The sequence below is a fragment of the Lontra canadensis genome, unplaced genomic scaffold (genome assembly GCF_010015895.1).
Source record: "Lontra canadensis isolate GAN:19392208 unplaced genomic scaffold, GSC_riverotter_1.0 scaffold20, whole genome shotgun sequence".
NCBI classification, from domain to species: domain Eukaryota; kingdom Metazoa; phylum Chordata; class Mammalia; order Carnivora; family Mustelidae; genus Lontra; species Lontra canadensis.
In genome coordinates this window covers 22,963,334-22,989,876 of record NW_022631014.1, presented here as the reverse complement: position 1 = coordinate 22,989,876, position 26,543 = coordinate 22,963,334, and the positions used below count along the sequence as shown (strand labels likewise).

At 48.5% G+C, this 26,543-nt stretch overlaps 1 protein-coding gene and 1 pseudogene across 2 annotated transcripts in view; both read left to right on the top strand.

The window, feature by feature from the left end:
* GLB1 (galactosidase beta 1) overlaps positions 1-19,461 on the top strand; it is a 79,460-nt gene extending 59,999 nt beyond the window's left edge. For both annotated transcript variants that reach the window (XM_032861304.1, XM_032861306.1), the window contains exons 14-16: positions 489-620; positions 2,312-2,566; positions 18,872-19,461. In XM_032861304.1, coding sequence (XP_032717195.1) covers positions 489-620; positions 2,312-2,566; positions 18,872-19,117 — 633 coding nt within the window. In that variant the 3' untranslated portion in view covers positions 19,118-19,461. The remainder of the gene's footprint in view (positions 1-488; positions 621-2,311; positions 2,567-18,871) is intronic.
* Positions 19,462-24,133: 4,672 nt separating this feature from the next.
* LOC116869630 lies at positions 24,134-24,956 on the top strand (annotated as a pseudogene).
* Positions 24,957-26,543: the final 1,587 nt, after the last annotated feature.

Here is a 26,543-nt window from a genome sequence, read left to right as displayed (position 1 = left end):
CCTCACTCTGTTACGTAATTTACGTGGTTAATGCTCCCCGTCAGGTATCTTGAGGTAAGACGGCTCCACCTAACTCTGATTTTATCTCATTTATCTGGTTTTGCCTCTTTTCTCCACGTTGTTTGGAAGCCACTTTTTATGACTGCCTTTTGTGCTGTGAAACACAAAGCAGCTCCTGTGGCAGGAATCCCCTCCTGGAATTTTTGCCCGCATTCCCTTCCTATTAAAAATAGACGTGCAGCAAAACATCCCAGAGCCAAGGAAGCCAGTCTAGACCTCCCCTTGCTCTGAGCCACATCTGGAGAGTTGCCTGGTTAGGAAGCAGTGTTTGGGGGAACTTGACCTCCGAGCCGGTGACTTGGGCAAAGGGGCCAGCAGAGCATGGCCTCCCGAGTCCAGTGACCCTTCAAGACAGGAAAATGAATGTGACAGCTGACTCTGCTGACCTTCTCACTCCAGTTAATTCCCACTGGACTCTGACCCTGCAGGTGCCGCAGGGAGTCCTGGAGCGAAGTGCTGTGACCTCTCTGAACATCATCGGGAAAGCTGGAGCCACTCTGGACCTTCTGGTGGAGAACATGGGGCGTGTGAACTATGGCAGATATATCAATGATTTTAAGGTAGGACCGGCCTCACTGTCAGGAGTGACGTTCAGAGGTTGACAGGACCGTGCCTGTGCCACCCAAAAAGGTTCCGGAAGGCCATTTAAAAACTCTCACATATGCATTCTTTTCCTCTAGCCCCCTTCACATAGAGGTGGTTTTTGAAAGCTTGCACTCTCGGCCAAGTTCAGCGAGTGAACCTACTGTGATTTCTTTTGCAGCTTCAGAATTGGGTTAGTTTGAAGACCTGTTTTCCTCTGCAGGTGATGAAAACGTTGTGCTGTGTAGAGAGAACCCTTCCCTTGTGTTCAGGTTCAGTCACCCGGTAGAGAGAAACAGAAGGAGGAAGCTACTCCACCTTGCTGCTCCTTTGCTGAACAAACCCAGCTCGCTTTCGAAAGGCACTCGGGAGCTGACAAAGCCAGCCCGGCGTTTGGTCTGCTCTGTGTTCTGGGTGTGGACGATCCGTGACAAAGCCTTGAATTGTAGAAAGCCTTTTCCCTCAGTGCACGGCCTCTCACCCCTGCTGGTTACCCTGTGTCCAGGTGTCTAGGCCTAGCCCAGATGTTATTCCTTGGGCAACATTTTTAGGAGTGTCGTTCGGCCGACATTTATTAAGCTCGTACTCCATAAGAGGCTCCACAAGGTGCTCGGGGGGCTGCAGAGATGTTGAGATGCAGGCTTCCCCTCAGGTGGCTCACCGTCTGCCAGAGGAGAGAAGGCCGGCATCCGAGGACTGAGGGTACCACACACTCTAGGACAGAACCGGTGTATGGGGCTGTTTCCTGACCCTCTCGTTGGCAGCGCAGTAGCAAGGCAGTTACTCTCTTAGAGAATGGCCACGCAGGGCAACCTTTACCTCCAAGAGAAATGTCCCTGTTAAAGTCCTTGTGCTCAGGCTGTAGTTAGTGGCCTTCCTGCTTGGCTGTCACAGGCCATGTTGACCCATGCTGTGACAGGCATTCTTGTGTAGTCGCTGGGTCCCCAGTGCCCAGCAAAGAGCCCGGCACATGTCTGCCTGATTCATGTTTATTGAGTTACTAAGTGGGCAATTGAGGCTCGGTACTGAGAGTTGTCCTGGGACAGATTTGGGATCCTTCGGGGAATGGAGAAGTTTGCCACATGAGAGGCGGGGAAGAGGAAGCTAGCTGAGCTATGAGCATAGGCTTCGATGAGGTGGCCGGGTTCATGGACACCTGGCCTGCTGACCCTGCTGGACGAGTGGCACAACTGTTCGCCATCATCATCACTCCCTTTCTACTCTTTCACAGATATCAGTATCCTCGTTTATGTCACCTCCCTAAGTCCCGCAGTGGGTACATGGGCTCAGGTGTGATCATCCCATGAGGGCTGCTGAGGGGCTCAATGCCAGGACTTGCTCCTGGTTATATGAAGGGACAGAGTCTGTCCCTCCAACCCCCGTTACAGTGACTAAATGTTCTTTTGCATTCCTGACTGCGTTCATTCTCCCATGCCTCAGATTCCATCATCCTGTCCATTCAGCAGTGACTCTGAAGACTGGGGGTGTGGGGTCAGGAGCTCTGACCTCCAGCCCAACATCACTTTGATGTACACACAGTTTGAGTCTCACTTACTGTTGGTGTTTCATATCCCAGTGTGCTCTCCCCAAGGATTCGGGGCAGGGACACAGAGACACTTGAAGCCTTTTGCTTCCCACCCCAGCTCATTGCTCTGTCTCTCCTTTACAGGGTCTTGTTTCTAACCTGACCCTCGGTTCCAAAATCCTCACAGACTGGATGATCTTCCCACTGGACACCGAAAATGCAGTGCGCAGACCCCTGCAAGACTGGAATGGCTATAACAAGCGCCACCATGAGAAAGCCTTGGCCCACACCTCATCTAACTACACTCTGCCGGCCTTTTATATGGGGAACTTCTCCATTCCCAGTGGGATCCCAGACTTGCCTCAGGACACCTTTATCCAGTTTCCTGGATGGACCAAGGTACGTGTCTTTGTGGAAAGCAATAAAGAGTCAAAAAGAGCTGCTAATGAGATGCTGTGTCACAGATTTCTGTGTTTACCCATTCCTCAGTAGGGGGATGTTGGCCAATCTTCAGAGCCTCAATGGCCAGCTTGAATGTGTACCATCTGCCCCATTCTCACTGACTGACAACTTCCTTGAGCAAATGATGGCTTCCCTGCTTCCTCTAAGAAAAGCTGTACCTCCTTGGGATACTGCTTGTTTCTCTTTCTCTTGAAGAAAAGTTGGTCCAGGCAAAGGGGTGGATCACTGGAAGAACTTGTTTTTCTTTTGTCCATGTCTGCCTCTGTACCCCAACAACACCCCACCTTCGTACAGCCCTACCCCTTGGGGGCGTCCACCCTGGGGGCATCTCCATGATCCTCAGCTCTTCCTTGGCCATTTTACTGCCTGGTCACCCTCCCCCATTTTATTCTCTGAAGATGTTCACATGACTTCCTTCAGTCCTATTTTCATGCTGGGTGACATTACCATGATTTAGTTATTCATTCAGCAAGTATTTTCCAGTGGCCACTATGGGTCCAAGCTTTGTGCCAGGAGCTAAGGAGACAATGATGAACAAAACCAACTATGAGATTTGCCCTCATGGAACTTACACACTGGTTGGGGAGATAGACCCAAATCATATGATCACCCAAATTAAATGGGAAGACCGCACCTGCAATGATTGCTAAAAAGAAATATGGGAGTTGATAATAATTGGGGCATTTGACCTTGTCGGGGAGGTTGGTGAAGGCTTCCCTGTGGGAGTGAAGCTTGACAGAGATATGAAGGATAAGAAAAAGTTAATGTGGCAAAAGGGGGAGGGAAACATGTTCCAGGCAGAGGGCAGAGGAGATAGCATGTGCAAAGGCCATGTGGTTAGAGGGGAAATGAGGAGCATGAAGAACTGGTAAAGGACCCAGATACAGGGTTTGGGTGTGGAGTATGTTTCAGTGAAGAGACTAGAAAGTGGGTAGAGGTGAGATTGGAATAGGCCAATTAAACCACATTGAAGTTTTGTCTTTGTGTTGAGAGCCTTTGAAGCAGGAGGGTGCAATGGTGCCATGAAATGATTATGATGGGACAAACCTCTCTGATCCCAGGGTGCAGAGAGGGTTGGGTGAGGGTACCTGTGGATCTGGGAAAGCTATCTAGGTGGCTGGACCATAGTCTCAGTGAGAGACTAGGATGGTGGAGCCAAGATGGGGATGACGTAAACTATCTAAGAGACATGTGAAGTTTAATCATTGAGATGTAATGATGGATTGGATATTGGGGTTTAAAGAGAAGGACATATCCTGGATGACTCTTAGGTCCCAAGGTGGTGACTGGGCAGATGGTACCATTTATTAAAAGAAATTTCAGAAGAAAACATGGACTAGGAGAGGGGAGATTGTGAGTTGGATTTGGACAGATTGAGTTTGAGAGTCTTTTTTAGAACAGTGGAGAGAAGATACTGGAGGGGGGCTCTGGGGTCTGTGGATGGAGAGGTCGGAGGAGAGCTCTGGGCTGGGAGTATATATGTCAGGTCATCTGTGTGTGGATGGTTATTGAAGGCATGGGACAGAGGAGATCCTCTAAGGAGAAAGGATGCAGAAGGAAGAAAAGAGGCACATAGGTGGTGGGCAGAGAGTGAGGAGGAAAACTGGCATCTGTGCTGCTGAGGGGATGTGTAAGAGGAAGACCAAAGCCCTTCTCCTGGATTTAGTAACAATTTGCTCACACTGGGCCCCTCTGGAAGCAAAGCATCCATGGGCTGCATTACCTGCTGCTGAGGAGTGTCAGGTAAAGAGACAACCTTGTGAACATAAATGTGAGACTTGGATATAAACATTCTCTGTGAGAATTTTGACTCTGAAGGAGAAGAGGAGAAAAATAAGTAAATCGCTGGACGAGAAGAGGGTAAAAGATACGCACATTTGTTTCAGGAATGCCTTTTGGGGGCTTCTGGAGGGTTCAGTCAGTTAAGCATCAGCTCTTGATTTTGGCTCAGGTCATGATCTCAGGGTCTGCACTGGGCATGGAGCCTGTCTAAGATTCTCTCTCTCCCCACCTCTCCCTCCCCTTTCCCCATCCTCCCTCTCTCTCTCTCTCTCCAAAAAAATAAGCTCATAGATTATTTAGAAATGTGTTATATAATTTCCATATATTTATGAGTTTGTTTTTTCAGCGTATCTTATTTTTATTGATTTCTAATTTAATTCCTCTATAAAACTCTTCTAAAGGAAGGAATAAAGTCTTTATGACCTTCAATTAGGCAAAGACTTTTTTTTTTTTTTAAGATTTTGTTTATTTATTTATTTGACAGAGAGAGAGACAGCGAGAGAGGGAACACAAGCGGGGGAGTGAGAGAGGGAGAAGCAGGCTTCCTGCTGAGCAGGAAGCCTGACATGGGACTCGATCCCACGACCCTGGGATCATGACCTGAGCGGAAGGCAGATGCTTAATGAATGAGCCACCCAGGTACCCCCCCATTCTATCATTTAAACTTAAATGACACCTAACAACTGAGCCATCCAGGCACCGCTAGGTAAAGACTTTTTAGATTGGACACCTCAAGCATGATCCTTAAAGGAAAAAGTGATAAATTGAATTTCACCAAAATTAAAAATGTTTGCTCTTCAAAAGAAATCATTAAGAAAATGGAAATCCAAGCCACAGACTGGGAGAATATATTTTCAAATCATATGTCTAGCAGAGGATTTGTTTCTAGAATACATCAAGAATTCTTACAACTCAATAATAGGAAGATACACAACCCAGTCAAAAAAAAATGTGCAAATTGCATCAAAGGAGATTACAAATGACTGATACGTACATGTGTAATGCTCTCAACGTCATTAATCATTAGAAAAGTACAAATCAAAACCACAGTGAAATACGACTTCACACCCCCTGGAATGGCTGTACTAATAAAAGACGGACAATAACAAATGTTGGTGAGGATATAGAGAAATGAGAACCTTCCTGTGTCTCTTGTGGGAACATAAAATGGTACAAACACTTTGGAACGCAGTTTGGAGGTTTCTTCAAAGGTTAAACACAGAATTACCATAGGACTGAGGAGTTCCACTTCTGGGTGTATACCCAAAAGAAATGAAAACCTATGTCTACCCAAAGACTTATAAGCAAATATTCAGAGCAGCATAATTCCTAACAACCCCAAATTGGGTATAATTCAGACGTCCAGCAGCTGATGAACGGGTCAATAAAATGTGGCATATTCGTACAAAGGGATAGTGTCCCGGGTAAAACGGAACAGACTGCTGATACAAGCTGCAAGTGGATGAATCTGAAAAACATGCTAAGTAAAAGAAGCCAGACGTAAAAGACCATTTGCTGTAGGATTGCATTTATATGGAGTGTTCAGAAAAGGCAAATCTGTAGAGAACAAAAAGGAGGTTAATGATTGTATGGGGCTGATGGTGGGAATGGAGAGGGACTGCAGGTTGTTATAAGGTTTGTTTTTGGAGTGATGGAAATGTCCCCAAATTAAATCATGGTGATTGTTCCACGATCTTAAATTTATTGAAACTTGTTTCATGACCGAGCATACGCTGTATCTTGGTGAACATACCTCTAGAGTTTTAAGCTGTGATATCCTCTCTCCTCCTACATGTCTCTATCCCCCAAACTCTATCTCCCCAGCCTGCTCTTGGATCTTACTGATGATCTGAAACTCTCCACCATTAAAGCCACAGTTCTTCCCTATCCAGTCTAGACATCACCACTATTCTTTTTGAAAAGCCATCAATCCACTGGTCCCCTTGACCTTCCACTCTGTCTCCTTGTTCATCCTCCGTTTTGAGTGGGTCCACCATTGGCCTTTACTCCTTCACGAGTGACTGAGCACTGCCAGGGGGCCTCTCCAGCGTGCTCATCAGGGCTCCAATCCCCTCACTCTCTCCAGCCTCTGGAGGCCCCCAAGTTGCCCAGCAGTCTTTGGTCTCTTCCCCCTTCCCCAGCTGGTCTTTCTAACCTTTACCTCTCCCCACCCACTCACCCTCCTTGACTGCTATCAAATGTAACTCCTTTGTTCCCTCAGCTTCCTGTCAGACTTATCTCTGCCTCTACCCTCACTTCCTGCCTGGTGGCCCTAGGAGGAGGTCTAAGCTCTGAATCTCCTCCCCACCTTCTTCCTCCAGGCCAGGATCCTGCTCTCATGCCTCCTGTCCTGCATTTTGTCAGCCTTTCAGTCTCCTCTGTCAGCTTCCAGGCTGCCGCCAAGAAGTGACATCTGGGGTCTCTAAGACACAAAAACAAACTAAAACCCTCACTGGATCTTCCCATTTCAGCCACAGGCTTGTTATTCTTCCCTTGCTCCTTCCTCTCCTCCCCTCTGTCTTTGTCCCCTTTTCCCTCTTGGTGGCCTGCTGTGTCATAGATCTCCTTTGTTCATGCTTGTTCACTCCCTCACACTGCCCACCCCGCCGTCTCTATTCATCTGTCACCACCAGCCTTAACTCCTCTAAGAAACCTTCCTAGACCCTTAGTCTGGGAAAGGACAGGCCCACCACCCCGTCTGTGCCCCACCCAGACTCCACACTTCGGTGAACCCCTCGGTTTCACCCACTAGGCCATAAGCTTCAGAAGGGGCATTTTTTCAAAGTGCTCAGCTTCTTCATCATCCTGCTCGCCTCCTGGGGCCTGACTGTTCTGCAAATGCTCTAGGTGGAGGGGGCCCAGGTGGCTGTGCTGCTGAGCACCCCCATCCCTGGCTGCCCCCCTCCCCCCCGGGAGAAGAAAGCAGGTGGGAGGAGCGGAGGTCCTCAGGCAGCCCTGTTGGTGATGAGGGGCCTTGCAGGGCCAAGGCAGACGAGAAGACAAACACTGCTCCCCAGGTGGTGCCAGTTTTGTGCTTTAAGGGAAAGAACTTTAAGGAGATGCGAAGCATAGAGAGAAGCTGTGCACGACAGGACCCATGAGAAGAGCAGGGTGGCTCGGGCAGAAGCAGACCTGACAGATGGACCACCCCTCACCAGAGTCAGAGGGAGTTTTGTGAGGGAGGGCATTTTAAGTGGAAGAACGGTAAAGGCCAAGGTGCAGACATGGAAAAGCATGAACATCTCTGGAAGTCAGAGGGGCTTCACCAGGTCCTGAAGGCATCCCACCCGAGAGTCCTGACCCAGACGTTGTGTTCCACACTTTGGAGACACGAGCTGCATCATGGCCAAGAGAGCAGGCGTAGTACGATACCCTGTTGTTACCTCCAGTTCGCATAGGAGTGGCTCGAGAGAGCCAGAGAACTTGCATGAGGAGCAGAAGTAGGTGGTAGCACAGCTCCCTGAGCCCCAGGTCCGTCCGACCTGCAGGCCCACATGGAAAGGCAGGCAGCAGTGTACAGAGTCTGGAAGGCCAATGAGGAGCTGGGCTAAGTGCGTAGACCAGGCCTCTGCGCTCATCTTGTCAGTCCAATGGCTGTTTCACACTTTCTGTTTGGAAGGCACATGGACACATGATATTTACAAATGTGTCAGAACGTTTGGAACCCCAGAAGCCCACCAAATGTGTATGTCTCCTCAAAAACTAGGACACAAATGGTCACAGTGGCATTATCCAGAATCAGCCAACAGGTGGAAAAGCTCAAATATCCATCTACTGATGAGTGAATAAACAGTCTATTAGATATATAGTAATGGAAAATAAATTTGCCATATAATGAAGTAATCCTATATGTTACAACATGGATGGATGAACCTTGAAAGCATGTTAAGTGAAGGGAACCAATCACAAGCCATATATGTGAAAGGTTCCATTTATATGAAATGTCAGAATAGGCAAATCTACAGACACAGAAAAATCAGTGGTTGCCTGGAGCAGGGAAAGAGGGGTGTTGGGAGGGAGGATGGAGAGTGAATACTAACGGGTGCAGAGTTTCCGCTTGGAGTGTTGTACATATTCTAAAATCGACCGCATAACTCTGTAGTGTTCTCACAGCCGCTGAATTGTATACTTGAGATGAGTGAATTACATGGAGTGTGATGTATATCTCAAGAAAGCAGATGGGAAGGCCCATCCGTGGGATTCGTAGACCTGGGTTACGGGAGTCCAAAGGTCAGAGGACTTACACGTAAGACAATGCATACTGTTTTCTGTTCTTTTTTTTTTTTTTTTTTTTTAATTTTATTGATTTATTTGAGAGAGAGAGGACACGAGCCAGAGGGAAGGGCATAGGGAGAGAGAGAAACAGATCACGCAGGGCTCCATCCCAGGACCCTAGGATCATGGCCTGAGCCGAAGGCAACCGCTTAACTGACTGAGACACCCGGGTGCCCCTCTGTTTTCTATTTTTTTCTGGTGAACAGTGGTCCCTCTTACTGAGGAAAGTCCTAGGCCAGCTCCTGAGGTTTTGAAAGATCAGTGGACGCAGAACAGAACCCACCCCTCCACAGACCACCGAGTTCTGACTTTTGGGAGCATGAACACTTTGGCAGATGTGGGGGTGGGGAGGACCAAATGACACTTGAAGCCAGAGCCATTCCTTGGACCCTGCCTCTGGACACACCAACCCTCCTCCACCGTCCTCCATCAGGGAGGTCCTGTCCCAGCCTCTGGGCTTGTGCTGTTCAGTTGATACAAAGAGACTGCCTTGATTTAGTGAACAAAGTCACTGATAAGGGCGATTCACGAGATTTTTTAAAAATCCCTTCTGATTTGGATGTGGCTTTCTGGTTAAATGCCCAACCATCAAACTGGGATTACAGTGGGAAGTGGTCAGGCATGTTTTGCCCTTTTCAAGAGCCATAGGCCTGCGTCTGGTCTGCACAGAACTCTTATCTGACCACAAGCTCCCTGAGATGGGTGGAGTGCTGGCTGTGTCACGTGTGCTATCGCTCAAGCGAGGTGTTCTGCCAGCGCCACGCGTCTCCACACTTTCTGTCTCCTCCATGTGCTGTACATGGTCCCAGAGCAGCCTCTGCCGCAGGCTTCCTGCATTTATTAGCCTCTCAGGGTGGGTTCGGGTGGACAGGAGAGCGTGGAGTCACGCCCTCCTTTCCTCAACCAGAATTATTATACTTTGAAAGCTAAGGTTGCAAATAGAATACTGACTAAAAGTAATTTTGTTTTTTAAAGGCAAGTATTCCCTCTTTCAAGATGTAAAAAGTCACAAGATAAAAGAATTTCTAACAAAGGGCTGACAGGGCCCCTGGGTGGCTCAGTCAGTTAAGCATCTACCTTCAGCTCAGGTCATGATCCAGGACCCAGGGATCAAGCCCCAGGTCCAGGTCCCTGCTTAGTGGGGAGCCTGGTCTCCCTCTCTCTCTGCCGCTCACCCTGCTTATGCTCGGTCTCTCGCTCGCTCTCTCTCAAATAAATAAAAAAAAAAAAAGAGTACTGACAAAGATCCCTTCATCTATTTAAATTATTTCTGCATCTTGCTTTTGAAAGTTCCAATACCCTCATCATTGGACTTTCTGGTGCCAGTGGGGCCTGATCACCAGAAACACCAAGTAATCAAAGGATTGGAACTTTTGGCTCCACTCTTCAACCTCTGACTTCTTGGGGTAGGGATTGGGGGCTGGAGATGGAGCTCTGTAAAAACTCTAGAACTTCTAGGTGGGTGAACATATCCAGGTGCTGGCAGATACACCAGGTGCTGGCAGGTACACCTGGAGTTTACTTACACCTGTAAGTAAAATGTTTTCTTGCATTCTGTGCACCATTCTAGCAAATTATTGAACCTGAGGAGGAGGTTATGGGAACCCCCAATTTGTAGCTGGTAGTTCAGAAGTGTGGGTCAGAGCCCTTTTAACTGTGGGATCTGACCCCAGCTCCAGATAGATGATGTCATCGTTGAATTGTTGGACATGCAGCCGGTGTCCAGAGAATTGGAGAATCGGTCGGTGTCACAGAAAACACCCTAGAAGGAGCCAGGAAGGGAGTGATAGCAAGTGCAGTGGGAAAGGTGGCTTTATGGTCTCATGTATCAAGGAATTTGGGTATTACCTTGAGACCTTTGTAGAACTAGGGGCAATTTTAAGCATCAAAGTGATATGATCGAATATGGCAACAGTGTGTAGAAAGTACCAGAAACTATGAAGTACTTGGGGACTGGTATTCAGCATGTGAGCAGGCTAGGTAGGACACTGCTGCTGGGGAAGACATCATAAGTAAATGCTATAATCTCAGATAGTGGTGACAGGGAGAAATTAAATGCGACAATGTGATCTAAAGTAAGGTATGGGGTGAAGCTGTTGCTATCTTATATGGCATAATAGTTACCTATTGCTGTGTAACAAATTTTACCCTTAAATTTAGTGGCTTAAAACTATGATAAGCATTTATTAAGCTCACGGTTTCTCTGGGTCTGGAACTTGGGACCAGCTTGGCCTGGTGGTTTTGGATCAGGGTCTGTCATGAAGTTATAGTCGCTGCCTGGCTGGGGCTGGCTGTTGGCAGGGGGCCTCACTTCTTCCCCAGCAGGCCTCACCATAGGTTGCTTGAGTGTCCTCCTGACACGGCAACTGGCTTTCCCCAGAGGGAGTGATCTAGGAATGAGAGAGCCAGGCCAAAACTAGCCTCGGAAGTCATGTAGCCTTTATCACATCCAGTTAGTCGAAAGAGAACATTGAGTCCAGGCCCTGTTCTTGGGATAGAAATTAGGTTCTGCCTTTTGAAGGGAGAAGTGTTAAGAATGTATGGACTTCTTTTGAAGCCACCTCATAAGGAGTGGTCGGGGCGCCTCTCGGAGAAGGTGGCCGTTAAGGCCTGAAGGATGAGACCAAGTCATCCATGTGAGGAGCCAGAGGAGGAATGTTCCAGAGCCAGGGAGCTGTGCGTGCAGAGGCCCAGAGAGAAAGATCCTGTGAGCAAGGGGGAGAGTGTGGGAGACGAGGGATTGGCTCAGGAGGTAGAGATTTTGGCTTCTCCTCATTCTGGTGGTAGTATTAAGCAGAGAGTCAAAGAGCTGACTGGCTATTAAAGCTCAATTCTCAGTGGGAATGGATTATAGGAGGGTGAGGCTTGATGCATGAATTCCTGATGGGAAGCTAGTATGGCAATCCTACAAGGAACTGTGGGCTTGGGTGCTGGGGAAGACAAGTGCAAGATTCGTACTGAAAAGAAAAGGCAGGGTTTGCTGAGGGATCCTGTATGGTGTTCAAGAGAAAGTAGTCAAGGAGGACACCAGAGTTCGGGGCCCGTGTAATGGGAGGGGAGAGTGTGGTTAGTTTCTGAGGTGGGAAGGCTGGAGCAGGGCAGGTGGGGTGCTGGCGGTGATCAGAAGCTCTGTTTTAAATATGTTCAGCCTCAAGTACTTACTAATCATCTAATCTCCAAGAGGAAGTGGCCAGCAAGTCTGGAACATAGCAAGAATAAGTAAGTAAAGCTACATTCAATACAATGAAATAATGTTCTCTATGTTGCGAGACCTGATACCCTATAGAAGACCTGGGGTCTTAGGTCTATAGAGAGAAGGCTCTACAAATCAGGAGATGGGCTGCAATGCAAGTTAAAGGTATATATTCAGGGGCACCTGGGTGACTCATTTGGTTAAGCGTCTTGATTTTGGCTCAGGTCGTGATCCAGGGTCATGAGATTGAGCCCTGCACTCAGCACAGAGTCTGCTTGAGATTCTCTCTCTCCCTCTACCCCTCCTTTTTCCTCCCTCCCAGCTCATGCTCGAAATAAATACAATCTCCAAAAAAACCCCAGAAGGTATCTATTTATATATTCAGTGCTTGTAATGGGAATGCAGAAGTGGGGTAACTGTCCCAGGTTTGGAGCTGCTGGGAAAGGACTCAGTAGAACTCACTCTGGAGTGGGGGCGAGGGTCCTACCGTGGGAAATTACGTCAGCAGCTGCACCGACTAGGAGTGCTCACTGCATGTCGCCAGGCTGCATTCTCACGTGTGTCCTCCCACTTAGTCATTTACAACAACCCCAAGAGGGGCACACGTGCCACCAGGCAGCCCTGACAGGATCTGGTGACTGTTTAGTAAAAGAGGAACTGAATACTAGAAAATTACTCTACTGTTTTTAAATCGGGTTTATAAACCTCATTTCCTTTACTGAAAAGTGGCACGCTAACGTGCCTTGAGGTGTATTGGTTAGCTTTTGCTGTATAACAAACCGTCAGACCTTCCTGGTTTAAAGAAACAATTCATTCAGCTCATCATTTGGGGTGTTGGCAAACTGGGCTGCTCTTCTGCTGGTCTCAGCCGGCATGCCTTTCTAGTCAGCGAGGAGGCTGTACTCACAGAAGTTAGCTGTCTGTCCACTGAGGTGACCGAGGAGATTGGGCCATGTCTCTCATCATCCAGCTAGCTGTCCCAGACTCGTTCGTGTGGTGACCGGCCGTGGTCAGGGGAAGACTGCCAGCTTACAAGACTTCTTAAGGCCCAAGTCAGAAATCACAAGTCGCTTCTTCCATGTTCTTCGGCCAGAGCAAGGCACTAGACCAGCCTGATTCACAGGAGGGAGAACAGATTCTGTCCCTTGATGGGGGGCAGCTGCTGAGAACTGGGGCCGTTTCTGTAGCCTGTCCCACGAGTCTTAGCCCTGGTGACCCTACTTTCATTCTGAATCTGAGATGCTTTTTAAACTTTTGGGTCCTGATTTATGGTTATTTTTACCCCCGACATAGTCTATTATTTCCATCTAACTCATTGTTTCCTAGCCACAAGCCCTATGAGCTAGGAAACTAGACAATCAAACCTCTTTTCAATGATATATATTAATTTGGGACCAAAACTGGGTGCCTGGCTGGCTCATTCCATAGAACATACAACTCTTGATCTCGGGGTCATGAGTTCAAGCCCCACATTGGGCATAGAGCTTACTTTTTAAAAAATCAATACAATGTAAAAATGTTTTAAAAATTTAGTAACAACCTTGTAAGAATTATGCGTAAACAGGAGCAAAGAGGCTCTGAGTCGAAGTGAGGTTGGGGGGGGGTCTCCTGCAATTTTGAGTATGTGTTATTTTGTAGCAAATACACAGCAGTTTTCACTCAGTGGTTGTAGCTTTGTTCCAGAAACTCGAGGCAGCGTGATGCCCACTGTTAGGTGAGGTGCTCTTAAAAAGGTCAAGCAGTTCTGGAACTTTGGGGGCTGAGAAGAAAGGAATTTATGTGTGGGGTTTGAAAAAAAGGAAGAAATGATTCATCTTTTATGTAACATTTTATGTTTTCATGGTTTTAATTCTAGTTGCGTCTGTCATAAAATACAGGGAGATCATAGGGTTATTTATTGCTCCAAGACCAAGGAGGAAGCAGGGAATGTGGGCTGCATCAGCTGCGGAAAATTCATTTTCTCCCTGGCACTGAGATCTGCGCAGTGAAATCTCTTCACCATCTTATCTAAGCAGCCCCCTCACTCTTTTACCTTTTTAAAAAAAAATTATTTTTCTTTTGTTTCTCCCAAATTAACATCGTAATTACTCATTAATTGTGTGTGGTGAGAGCCTTTTCACCTTGAGAAATGGACCTCAGTCTGTTCCATTGTAAGTCCTCCAGCTGTCTCTGTGACTTCTTTCAGAGGTTGATAGAGTCTGCGCTCAACCAGTTTCTCGTTTTTGAAGGAACACCAGAGCACATTTGAAATTTTTAAATTGTGACTTAAAACAGCATCAACATTTTTGCTTTAAGTTCTTAGGAGACGTTTGTGTTTATCTGGAGAATCTAAAACAGACACACAATTTGTCTGATTAACAAAGAAGCAGGTCACACATTTCTGGGAAGCTAACATTTATTGAACTATTATCACCTTGGTGATAATAGCAGAGTGGGGAGTCTGCCAGGGGTCAAGCCATGGTCAGAGAAAGTCAGACTTTGTCAGGAACTATTTTAGCCAGGACAGCCCCACAAAGCCCCAGAAGTCATTGGTATTCACTCTAGGAACGCTGGGCCCCAGTGGGGCTCTCTAATTAAGAGTCTACTTTTACTAACATGAGCATACTCTCCGCCTGCCCCCAATAATTTCAGCATAACTTTTTTTTTTTTTTTTTTTTTTTGACAGACAGAGATCACAAGTAGGCAGAGAGGCAGGCAGTGGGCAGGGGGATGCAGGCTCCCTGCTGAGCAGAGAGCCCGATGCAGGGCTCGATCCCAGGACCCTGAGATCATGATCTGAGCTGAAGGCAGAGGCTCAACCCACTGAGCCACCCAGGTGCCCCAAATTTCAGCATAACTTTTTAAAGAGAAAAATAATTAGAGTATGTATATTTTTAAGTTAAATTTTTTATAATTTGACTTTTTTTTTAAGATTTTAATTATTTGACAAAGAGAGCACAAGCAAGGGGAGCTGCAGAGGCTGAGGGAGAAGCAAGTTCCCCACTGAGCAGGAAACCCAACACGGGCTTTGATCCCAGGACCCTGGGTTCATGACCTGAGCAACCCATGTGCCCCCCAAATTTGAGTCTTTTTTTTTTTTTAAGATTTTTATTTATTTATTTGACAGAGAGAGATCACAAGTAGACGGAGAGGCAGGCAGAGAGAGAGAGAGGGAAGTAGGCTCCCTGCCGAGCAGAGAGCCCGATGTGGGACTCGATCCCAGGACCCTGAGATCATGACCTGAGCCGAAGGCAGCGGCTTAACCCACTGAGCCACCCAGGCGCCCCAAATTTGAGTCTTTTAAAGTAATTTTTACAACTAAAAATCATAGTGCTAATCAAGGAGAAATGCAAATATTTTATTTTTCTTCCAGTGAACAGGATTCTCTCAAACTGTTAAGCTGGGAGCAGAGGAGCCTGGAATATTCTTTCAGTAGGACTTCATGTCACCCATTCCCAGAATCTGTTCTCAGGCAGAATCATCAGCCAGTCTTCTCTAACAGGGGCTGCCAGGTATAGACTGAGTACCACTTTGCTGAGCACTGAGAGTCTCACTGTGAGCAAGTGAACCAAGATTATTCCTTCACAGAATCTGTGCTGGAAATAGCTGATAAGCCAATAATCAAAAAATGATACAAATAGGAAATAATGACGATAACTAGAAGAAAAAGAAGAGCCTGAGGGGGTAGTGTGTGACGTGGACTGGAAGGCTGGGAGTTGAGGATGACCACAGCTCCTGCCCTGAGGCGCTGGTTGGGTTGAGATCTCTGCACTCTGGAAGGCTTAGGATCTGGGAGAACAGCCCTCTGGGTGGTGGGAACAGTTACTGCACAGGGGAAGGAGCTTGGTGTGCCCAGGTGATGGTGGGGGGAAAGTCCAGTGGGGATCTGAGTGGGCAGGTGTGGGGAGAATGGCGCAGACAGGGCGGCGAGGAAGCAGGCACTGGGTCCTCTGGGGCCCTTGGGAGAAGGTCAGAATCGAGAATGAGCAAAAATCATCTGATTTTCATTATGCTGCTGGGGGGGAACCTCGGTTCTAGAGCTAATGAAGCCATTGGGGGACCTGTGAGGAGGCTGCAGGAGTCTGAGACAGCATCGATTATGACTTTCTCTAGAAGACGGCCGTGAGGGTAGAGAGAAGTGCAGATGTTGTGGTCTGACAGTGCAATGCTAGGCACCTCACCATTCCTCCACTGTGCTGGCCACACTTGGCTGTTTAGGTTTAAATGCGAATTAATGAAAAGTGAAAATTTGGCTCCTCACAGTAGCCACATTTCGAGCCCTCAGTAGCCATGCCGAGAGCACGCGGCTGCTGTGTGGGGCCGTGTGGAACATTCTGTCATTGCAGATGGTTCTGTTCAACCCGCTGCTTCAGAGCTATGGGCCTGTGACCCATTCTTTCCAGATTCCTTGTTTGTTCTTTCCAAATGCTTTATTCCTGTCCTGGCAGGGCAACCAGGCCACCCTAAACTTCATTTAATGCCCATTCTGTTAGGAGCAGAGTGGAGGGTCATTTTGTCCTGAAGAAATTCGTAGCTTTCCAGAATTAACCAAGGCCATGGAAGGTATAACCCTGAGTTCGGGGAATGTTAGAGGGGATGTGCAAGGCACGATCTCTACATACTGGGACGTCATCTGGGTGGGCCAGGAGGTAGAGTTCGTATGGGAGTGGATGGCCCACAGTGGGCCTCAGGTGATCATTTGGGGGAGAAATGGGGGCAGCTGGGTGACTGTGTCCAGAATTAAGGAATCAGTTGGAGAAAAGTTGTATCAACTGTGATCAGCAACTAGGACCCACAGTTTGGGGTCTTGTCTGTCTGTCATAGTGCAGTCTGTGGAGATATGAGTATCCCCTAGTAGGAGTGAGACCTCACACAAATGTGGAATGAGCCAGAAGAGTGAAAGCTGGAGAGGGGCCAGGAATCAAAGGCAGACGCACTAAGATCCCTGCCAGGCTGTCAGGCCGGCCCCGGGGGCTTTCCGAAGCAAGTCTAGTTGCCAACGTAGTACTTTGAGGAGCTCACATGGAGGTCTTTGGGACTGTTGCCCTGTGAGGCTACTGCACAATTGGTCGGCAGAGCAGCATTTAGGGAGATGAGCCAGACGTGCAGCAGAGGACTGAGGACAGGCTGAACCTGTGGATGTCCCTGGTTCTGTCACCCCTGTGTCTGAGATGACCACCCCCCACAAGAGCAATGGCCTCAGCTTGCGTTCCACGGGGCCAGTCTCAAACAGGGTCCTCTTTTGATCAACTTTAACCCAAAACCCTCTGGCAAAGGGGGTTCAGGGAAATGCTTCCCAGCTTTCCAGATGGACCTGCCCGATTCAGCACAAGGGATGCGAGGGACAGTCCCTTGAATCCTCACGAAAGGGAATTTCAGGCGAGAGGAGGCATCAGACCTCCACATTGTCTACCTCATCACTGGGTTGGGAGTGGGCTTGGCTTTCGTTAGGACACTGTGTAGCCACCCGCTGCTCATAGCCCACCCGCTGCTCTCCATCTGAACCTGTCTCCCCCTCAGCCTCAAAAGTCAAGTGCTGCTCTCCTCTGCACTGCAAAAACAAGGCACCGGCAGATCCTCATCTGATAAGAACCTGGTAAGGCTGTCATGGCCCATGCCTGGTAGGAAGGATTAAGATAGCATATCCCGCGGTAAAAACAAGGGTAAAACAGTTCTGAGAACTGTGACACTGTCATCCTTTCTCTAAATGACTTAATTCAACAGATGGTTTTCAATCACTGACCTCCTTTGTAGGCATGTGATCTGTTTTATGGTAGTGCGAGGAGCTCTGTCACTCCCTGGGCTCTGCCCCTGGTGCCAGCCCCCGGACAGCGATGCTTCCTCCCGCTGTCCCCAGTCACCTGCCCTACCGCCTGGCAGTCGGGAAGCAGCAGGACTAAGACTGGAACCAGGGGAGAAAATTCAGAGGGAGTGAGGCTAAAGGGAACACCTGGAGACTGAAAAATACCTAAAGTGAGCAGCTGAGTCGCTCTAGGGGAGCGGCTGCAGTTGGGTCATGAAGGCTGCAGGGACCGGGGCTCAGCAGGTGACAGCATGGCTGAGCCTTCTCCAGCGGCCCCAGTATATTTGGTCCACTCTGGATAGAAATTTCTTCACTTCTGCCTCTTTCCCTTCTCTATTCCTTCCTTCCTTCATCTCCCATATATTCGTTCTATGTGTGTGTGTGTGTGTGTGTGTGTGTGTGTGATCTCCCCTCCTCCCCACCTTTCTCTGTAATAGAATGTTCCACTTCTTCAGCCCCCTGTTAAGTCCTCCCCTGTGAGCAAACCCTAGCCCATGCAGGCGTCAAGGGCTGTGTAGACACACCCAAACGTGGTCCCTATTCTTCAGGCATTTCTGTTCTCTCAGTTTTATAGGGGAGAGAGCTTCTACTCACAGAAATGGTCTTTGCAGCATGCAGAGCAAGCTGGGAGCAAGCGTGGCCTTCCTCGTGTTTGAGGGTAGCTCTGGGGACCCGGGATCCTGAGCTGCTGCGGACCATGCTCATCCCATGCACAGAGACAGCGTGGCTGAGCCCTGCCCCTGGGATGGGGAGCGAACAACTAGAGTGCATCTCCTTGGGGGACAGCTCAGCAGTTTTCCTCTGCGGACAGAGAAGTCAGGGAAGGCTGGCCTACAGGGGCAGCGGTCACCAGGGACCCAGGACAACATTCCAAAACCCAGTGAAGCTGCCACGGTGCTGTCCAGTACCATCCAATACTGCCCAGGCAGAGGAACCAAATGTGTGCCGTCCTGAGGCAGGAACGGGTATTTGGGGCAACGTTTTGTTTTTTTCTGCCCTCCAGCCCCTGCCGCTTGGCTGGTCATCTCAGCAGGGTGCGGGAGCCGAGGCTGGTGTGAGCCTGGGTCTCAGCCTGGGTCTCTGTGGCTGGAGAGCACCTTTGTGAGGGCGCTTCCTGCCTCTGCCACTGCTGGCCCCCTGAGCCAGACTTCCCAGGGCTGAGGGTGCAGGTGGGCCTGACAGTTCTCTCTCTCTCTCTCTCTTTCTCCAGGGTCAGGTATGGATTAATGGCTTTAACCTCGGGCGATATTGGCCTGCTCGGGGACCCCAGGTGACTCTGTTTGTGCCACGGCACATCCTGGTGACATCGGCCCCCAACACCATCGTGGTGCTGGAGCTAGAGCGAGCACCCTGCGGTGACAATGGCCCGGAGCTGTGCACCGTGGAGTTTGTGGACAGGCCGGTTATCAGTGCCACCCCGACCTTTGGTCATCCCCCTCCAGGCCTGCCTAACTAACCCTCAGGATTGGACTACATCTGAAGGCTAAGCACTGTGACCCTTTGGAGTTTTGGCTTGCACATACCTCACCTATTTCCCCATGCCACGCCAGTACTCACTGGAAAGTGCGATTAGAAAGTAGGTCAGCATGTGCATTTTCTCCAGAGGTTTCCAGGCAGCCCCGTGGTGCCCAATCCTCCACCGGAATTGGGGGGTGCACCACGAATGCAGGAGGAGCCGGGAGGCACAGGAAGGCGTGATGCATCTGCCCGGTTGGAATGAAAGCTTTAAAGGTGTTCCTGATTTTTATCTTGAAGGAATCATGTTGTCTTTTTGTGAAATAAAATTTGTATTCAAATGCTGTTACTGTTTCTCACGTTGAGCGGCTATTAAATTATAAGTTCTGATTTAAATCATAACTATACTTGAGTAGGTCGGATAAGCCACTTCACTAACTTGTGGTTCAAAGGAATGGAAAATCGTCTTGGTTTGATCTAGTGGACTGCTGCTTCTCTGATCCTCATCTGACTTCCTTTTTTGTTTCTGTGATGTCTACGAGGGGGCCATCATACAACTCAAAACCATCCTGCAAACCACTGAAATGGTCAGCCATGGAGAGTGTATGTAACGTGGCGTCTGCACGCTGGGATGTCAGGGAGCCCCCAAAATGCTGATGTAGATCTGTTAGTGCAAACCCTTTCGTGACCTGCTGTGTTCAAAAAGCTGATTACCTTAAAAATAGTTGCATTTAGTGTGTTTAGACATCAGAACGGCACATACCTGCACAACTCAGGCCTGAACGCATGTTGGCAGACACAGACATGCATACATGTGAGTGTGTGCGCATACACAGATATGTGGGGATGTGGCATCTCGGAGTATGTGCGTCCTGCCCTGGGGCGGTCACTCTCACTTGCTGAGCACTGGTCCGACACCACGTGCAGCTCCGAGCATGCTGTCTATTTCATTCACTCCTCCCTCGGAGAACTGCAGAATGCGCTGTCGTCCCCTGATTTACCCAGGCACATAGCTGTTAATGTTAGAGACAGAGCTGGAAGCCGAGCCACCTTGGAGCAAGTGTCCAAGCACACACGGCTCACACAATATATGAATACATGCTTGTGTTCCCACGGGAAAGGATTGGAACGACGGAAACCAAAATGTTACTAGATCGTATCTGAGTGGTAAGGATTTGAGAGACAGTTTACTTTTTCTTTTTTGCTCACCCCTATTTTAAATCCTTTACAGGAAAGATGTAAACGTTTTTAAGGGAGGAAGAAAGGAAATGTTTTTGATGCTAATCTACAATGTGTTTTCACGATAGAGTCATTTTCCCTGTCTCATGGACATTAATAACGACTGCAGCGGGGGGTACTGGAGCTCTGGTTGAGCCAGCTGAGGGAGGCATCCCTGGGTTGAGACAAACTGAGACTAGAACTTTATTTAGGACTGTTTTCTGTTGCATTTTTGTCTCAATGTCCTGCGTGTGATGTTTGAGGCATAACTGCAGGGCGAAGGAAGGGTTGCATGGACTCGTGTTCTCATTACTTTACTCCTCCTTTCGCATACAGAATGGTACTCCAGAACTGTGCCCAGTTATAAGCTCCAGAAAGAAATGTGAGGCAATTCCTTGAAAAGCACCTGCACTGTCCCTGTCAGGGCTCCAGAAGACTCGGGCAGCGGAGAGGGGTCTCCTTGCGAGAGCGTGTGCTTGCTTTCTGGGCGCCCCGTCTTCAGAACCGCGATCAGGTAGCCAGCGGCAAGCCCATCTGACACATGAAAATATGGAACGCTTCAGTGAGAGGCTGGGCTGGATTGCAATCTCCATCCAAAGCCAGTGTTTGGTCATCTCCTGTCCAGAGTATCCTGTTAGGGAAAACCAGATCTTGCTACATAGCTTGTGCCACCCTGGACTCCTCTCATCCCCCCCCCGCCCCAGCTCTCCATACCACCTCAGAGGGGCGTAATGTCACCTATGGTGCCATTCTTAAAATGTGATTTGCCTTGGAGCGCCTGGGTGGCTCAGTTGGTTAAGCAGCCTACTCTTCGTAGGTCATGATCTCAGAGTCATGATCTCAGGGCCCTGGGATTGAGCCCCATATCGGGCTTCCTGCTCCACGGAGTCTGCTTGTCTCCTTCTGCCTCTGCCCCTCTCCCTGCTCTCTCAATCAATCAGTCAGTCTTTAAAAACATGATGCGCCTTCAGGCACTCCTGATTTCTCAACTCTGTGTTTGGATGCTGCCTCTGAAAATAATAAAAACAGTGCCTTCATTGCCTGCTATGTAAAATTAAATTTATCTTTAAGCTGATTTTGGTATTCTGGGGCTTTCTGAGCTGACCATAACACCTACCCCCAGATTTGTATGCCCTACAGAACATCTTGTTTTAAATAGCTTGGGTGGCAGGGGTTGGAGGGGGCACCTGGGTGGCTCAGTAAGTTAAATGTCTGCCTTCTGCTCAGGTCATGATCTCAGGGTCCTGGACTAGAGCCCTGTGACAGGCTCCTTGCTCAGTGGGGAGTCTGCTTCTCCCTCTCCCTCTGCCTCTCCATTTGCCCCGCTTGTACTCACACACACTCTCTCTCTCAAATAAATAAAATCTTTAAAAAAAACAATAAATTAATAACTTTATTGGGGACATCTGGGTGGCTCAGTCAATTAAGCACTTGACTTTGTTTCCGGTCATGATCTTGGGGTCTTGGGATTAAGCCCTGCGTCTGACTCCCTGCTCAGCGGGAAGTCTGTTTCTCCCCCTGCAACCCCCACCCAGTGTGTGCTCTCTCTCTCTCATTCAAATAAATAAAAATTTAAATAAATAAATAGCTTTATTGAAAAGTAATTTACATACAAAAAAATTCACCCATATGAAGGTACAGTTTGATGAGTTTTACTAAATTTATACAGGTGTGTAGCCATCACCACAATCCAGTCTTAGAATACTTCACCCCAGAAAATTCTCTTGCGCAGGAAGTCTTCATTCCCACTCCCACAGTAGGCAACCGCTGACCCGTTTGCTGCCTCTGCGGTTGTGCGGTCACTGGGATCACATAGGCAGGCTTTTGTGTCCTACTTCTCTCACGTGGCATCATGTGTTTGAGGCACGGCCATATTGTATGTAGCGCATTCAGGAATCTGTTCTTTTTATTGCTGAGGAGTATTCCATTGGGCAGACACAACACCTTTTATTTATCCATTTGCCGATTGATGAAAGTTTAAGTTGTTTCAGGTATGGGACTATTCTGAAGAGTGATGGTGTGAACATCCATCTCCAGTTCTTGGTGTGGTCATTGGTTTTCATTTCCCCTGAGTAGAATTGTTTAGTCATACAGTAAACATGTGCTTAACCTTTTAAGAAACTGCCAGACAATCTCAGAACATCATTTTTGAGGCTAGTAAGGACCGAAGAAGCAGCAGTGTGCGCTATGCAGGGTGCCGTTGGTCCAGAGTGGTCCTCTGTCCTCTCTCTTCTCCCTGCTCTGCCCCTGTGAGCGTCTCTCTTTTTGTGTCTGTTAACCCGTCAGTCTTTGTTTCTCAGCAATCTCAGTTTATTCAGAATGAGATTGTTTAGTGCTCTTCTAAGTTTGGTTTTTTTTCATTGTTTCCCCAACAAGCAACGTATCTTCTGTCAGATGACACAAATAGGAAATGATCTTGTGTGATCTTTATTTCTTGCCTTAGGAGAAAAAAAAGTCATTTTCTGAAATCGCTTTTTTAGTCACTGTGAAGGATTCTGTCTGGTCTGTGGTAAACTAGATGGCTGATGTGAACCACTAACTCGTGGGCTATGAGGAAAGTCCAGTCAGTGTCCAGACAACAAGAGGGGGTGGCTCTGGGTTTGAGCCCTGACCCTGCTCTTGGTCTGACTGAGTGCTGCATTCTGGGTCGTCCCTGGCCTTCCAACCTTCTGGCGGTGATGTTTGTTAACTGGACACCCAGCAGCCGTGTAAATGCCCCATGAAGATTCTGAACAGATTCCCCACCACACAGTAGCTCTGCTTGCATCCCAAGGGGCTTTCCCACACGTGAGAAAGCCTCCCACAAGCTTCATTCCCCTGAACTCCCCACGCAGAAGCACTGTGTCGCCAGGTAAAACAGAACAGGCTCTGGGACAGAAACACACGTTCCTGTTCCCACTTCATCACTTACCACTGGCATGGTCTCAAATAAGCAATTCACTTATAAGCTTCAATTTCCTCATCTCCTACATGTGGTTCCCCATCTCATGGGGTTTTAAATCCAATGCAGTAATCATAAAACACTTGAGATGGCACTTGTCATGGACTAGGTGCTTACTGAATGCTAGTTGGATCCTTTCCTCCACAGAAATTGATAAGCCATCATCTGGTAGCCTGAGAGACAAGGGGGGAGAAAGGCCACCTAGGAACCACCACCCTTACTGTATCCCTTTGTGTTCAGTTCAACATGCTGGTTCTCCTGACCAGGCACTGTGCTTGGCTGAAGGATGCAAAGGGAAAGGAGACTGTCTGGTATAAAACATGGACACTGGGCACCTGGGTGGCTCAGTTGGTTAAGTGGATGCCTTTGGCTCAGGTCATGATCCTGGGGTCCTGGGATTGAGCCCCACGTTGGGCTCCTTGCTCAATGGGGGTCTGCTTCTCTGCCCCTCCCCTGGCTTATGTGCATTCTCTCTCTCAAATAAAATCTTTAAAAACAAAAAACAAAAAAGAAACATGGACACAGATTGTTGGCGGCAGAGGAGGTTCCACAAAACGTTAGGGTGTGTCAGGGCACCTGGGTGGCTCAGTGGGTTAAGCATCTGCCTTTGGCTCAGGTCATGGTCTCAGGGTCCTGGGATCGAGCCCCGCATCGGGCTCTCTGCTCAGCAGGGAGCCTGCTTCCCCCTCTCTCTCTGCCTGCTGCTCTGCCTACTTATGATCTCTCTCTGTGTGTGTCAAATAAATAAATAAAATCTTAAAAAAAAAAAAGGGTGTATCAACTGTCAAGACCCTCCAGCATTGCAGGGTGCTGGGGGGAGGGGGCAGGGGCAGCGATTGGAGGCTGTCCCAGCCTATGGAAAGACTCTTGTTCTCAAAACCTAAGTAGGGCCCTTCTGCCGCAGCAGCCATTGAAGAGAAGCAGCCATGGCTCTGCGCTACCCCATGGCCATGGGTCTTAACAAGGGCCACAAGAGAACCAAGGACATGAGCAAGCTGACGCACAGCTGCCCCCAGCACCTCACCAAGCACGCCAAGTCATGCAGGATGGGATTCAGTGGGTGTGCTGCTTTGCCCCCTATGAGCAGCGCACCAAGGAACTACTCAAGTTCTCCAAGGACAAGTGGGCACTCAAGATGATCAAGAAAAGGACCAGACTCACATCCACACGAGAAGAGCCGAGGAATGTCCCAGCCGCCATAGGAAGGTTTCCAAGCTGCCAAGAAGGACTCAGTCCCTCCTCCAGCTCTGTGCATAACAAAACCTTAACAGAAGAAGAGGAAGGAGGGGGGAGACTTCCAGGGCCAATGTGTTGAATTCCCAGCCCAAAGGGCATTTCTCATCATTGCATCCTGTTTGGGTTGTTGTCTGTTTATTGTATATAAAGCACTTCAATAAAGTTTGTGTAAGTGGCAGAAAACAACTATTTTTGTGATGCATGATTCTAGGGACCAGGAACTTGTACAGGGGCGGTAGGATGGCCTATCTTTGTTCTGTGATAGCTGGGGCCTCTGCTGGATACTGGAATCATCTAGAGTTTCCTTGACTCACACCTGGAACTGGGGTTGGGATGACCTGAAGTCTGAGCTCAGGTGGGATTGTCACTGAAGCAAATACGTGGGACCTTTCCCTGTGGCTCTGGCTTCTCCAGTGCGGTGGCCAGTTTCCGAGAGCATGAGTAAGCTTTTCAGCAGAACCAGGCGGAATCTGCATGGCTCTGTAAGACCAAAATTTAGGAGTCACACAATCCCACTCGACTCTGCTACACACCTGGATTCAAGCGGAGGACACAGAGATCCCACCACTTGATAGGAGGAAGGACAAAGAATTTGTGGCCATTTTTTTTTTTTTTTTAAGTTTTTATTTGACATGAGCACCTGGGTGGCTGAGTGGGTTAAAGCCTCTGCCTTCAGCTCGGGTCATGATCCCAGGGTCCTGGGATCGAGCCCCGCATTGCATCGGGCTCTCTGCTCAGTGGGGAGCCTGCTTCCTCCTCTCTCTCTCTGCCTGCCTCTCTGCCTACTTGTGATGTCTGTCAAATAAATAAATCTTAAAAAAAAAAAAAGGTTTTTATTTGACAGAGAGATAGCACAAGTAGGTAGAACAGCAGGCAGAGGGAGAGGGAGAAGCAAGCCGTCTGTTGAGCAGGGAGCCCAACATGGGGCTCCATCCCAGGACCCCAGGATCATGGCCTGAGCCAAAGGCAGACGCTTAACCAATTGAGCCACCCAGGCGCCCCAATTTGTGGCCATTTAAAAAGTAATAATAACCCTCTCACAAGTACATATAGTGCTGGGCATAGCATAACCAGTTTTCTCTCTTTCTGTCCATTCCACTAAAAGTCTAAGAACCCCTTGAGCATGAACTGAGACCTAATTGCCCTTGGCCCAAGCCCCCACCAGCAGAGCAGTGTGCTTGGTTCACAGTACGTAAATTTAGCCTGTGTGTAATGAATTGAATCCCTTTCTTTTGCAGGTTAGCTGGCCCCTGGTGATCCCGCAAGGTATTAACATAAGGGAAATTGTGACTCTGAACCCAGACTAGAAATCCACTGGGTAAACCCACCACCAGCCACAGTCATGCCGGTGTGAAAAGATGGGCACTGCCTTTAGAGCTCAATCTGATTTCCCCCTTTATTCTCTTTGGGGACATCTTTCGATCTAGATTTCTGAGCAAGAGGTGCCCTCTCTAGAAATTGCTTCCACTTTAATTCTTGCTGAGCGATGGGATCTTTTTCCCAGTGTGCTCAGGCCACTGTGGCACACATATCCTCTTTTCCGTGGCCTTTGAAATCATGAGGTGTCCTGAGAAGTGCCAGTGAGGAAGCCCTAGGGTTTCAGGTCTGGTCATCGTCAGGGGTGAGTGGGCTCCTCAGCTTTAGCCATTAGAGTGGGCTTTTTTTTTTTTTTTTTTCCATTTACTCACTCAATGTTTATTCAGTACTTACTCTGAACCCCACGCTACTGAGTAGGACACCTTCTGGCCTCTCTTACACGGGTGAGTAAATGGACGGCGTGACTTTGTGCTGAGGATACAGTGCTGAGGAGTAACACCAGAGCCCTGTGATATCTGGATCTATTTGCAGACTTGATGCGGAAGCCGGGTTGCTCAGGACTGGCTTCCTAGAGCTGAGCCAGGTGGGAGTCAGAGGAGGAGAAGAGGTAGAAGTGAAGACAGCACAAGGTGCTTGGGGAGGGAAGCAGTACCTGCAGAGATTCAGGGTCTGGAGAAATGATGGAGAATTCCAGAAACTGTTGCCATGCAGCTCA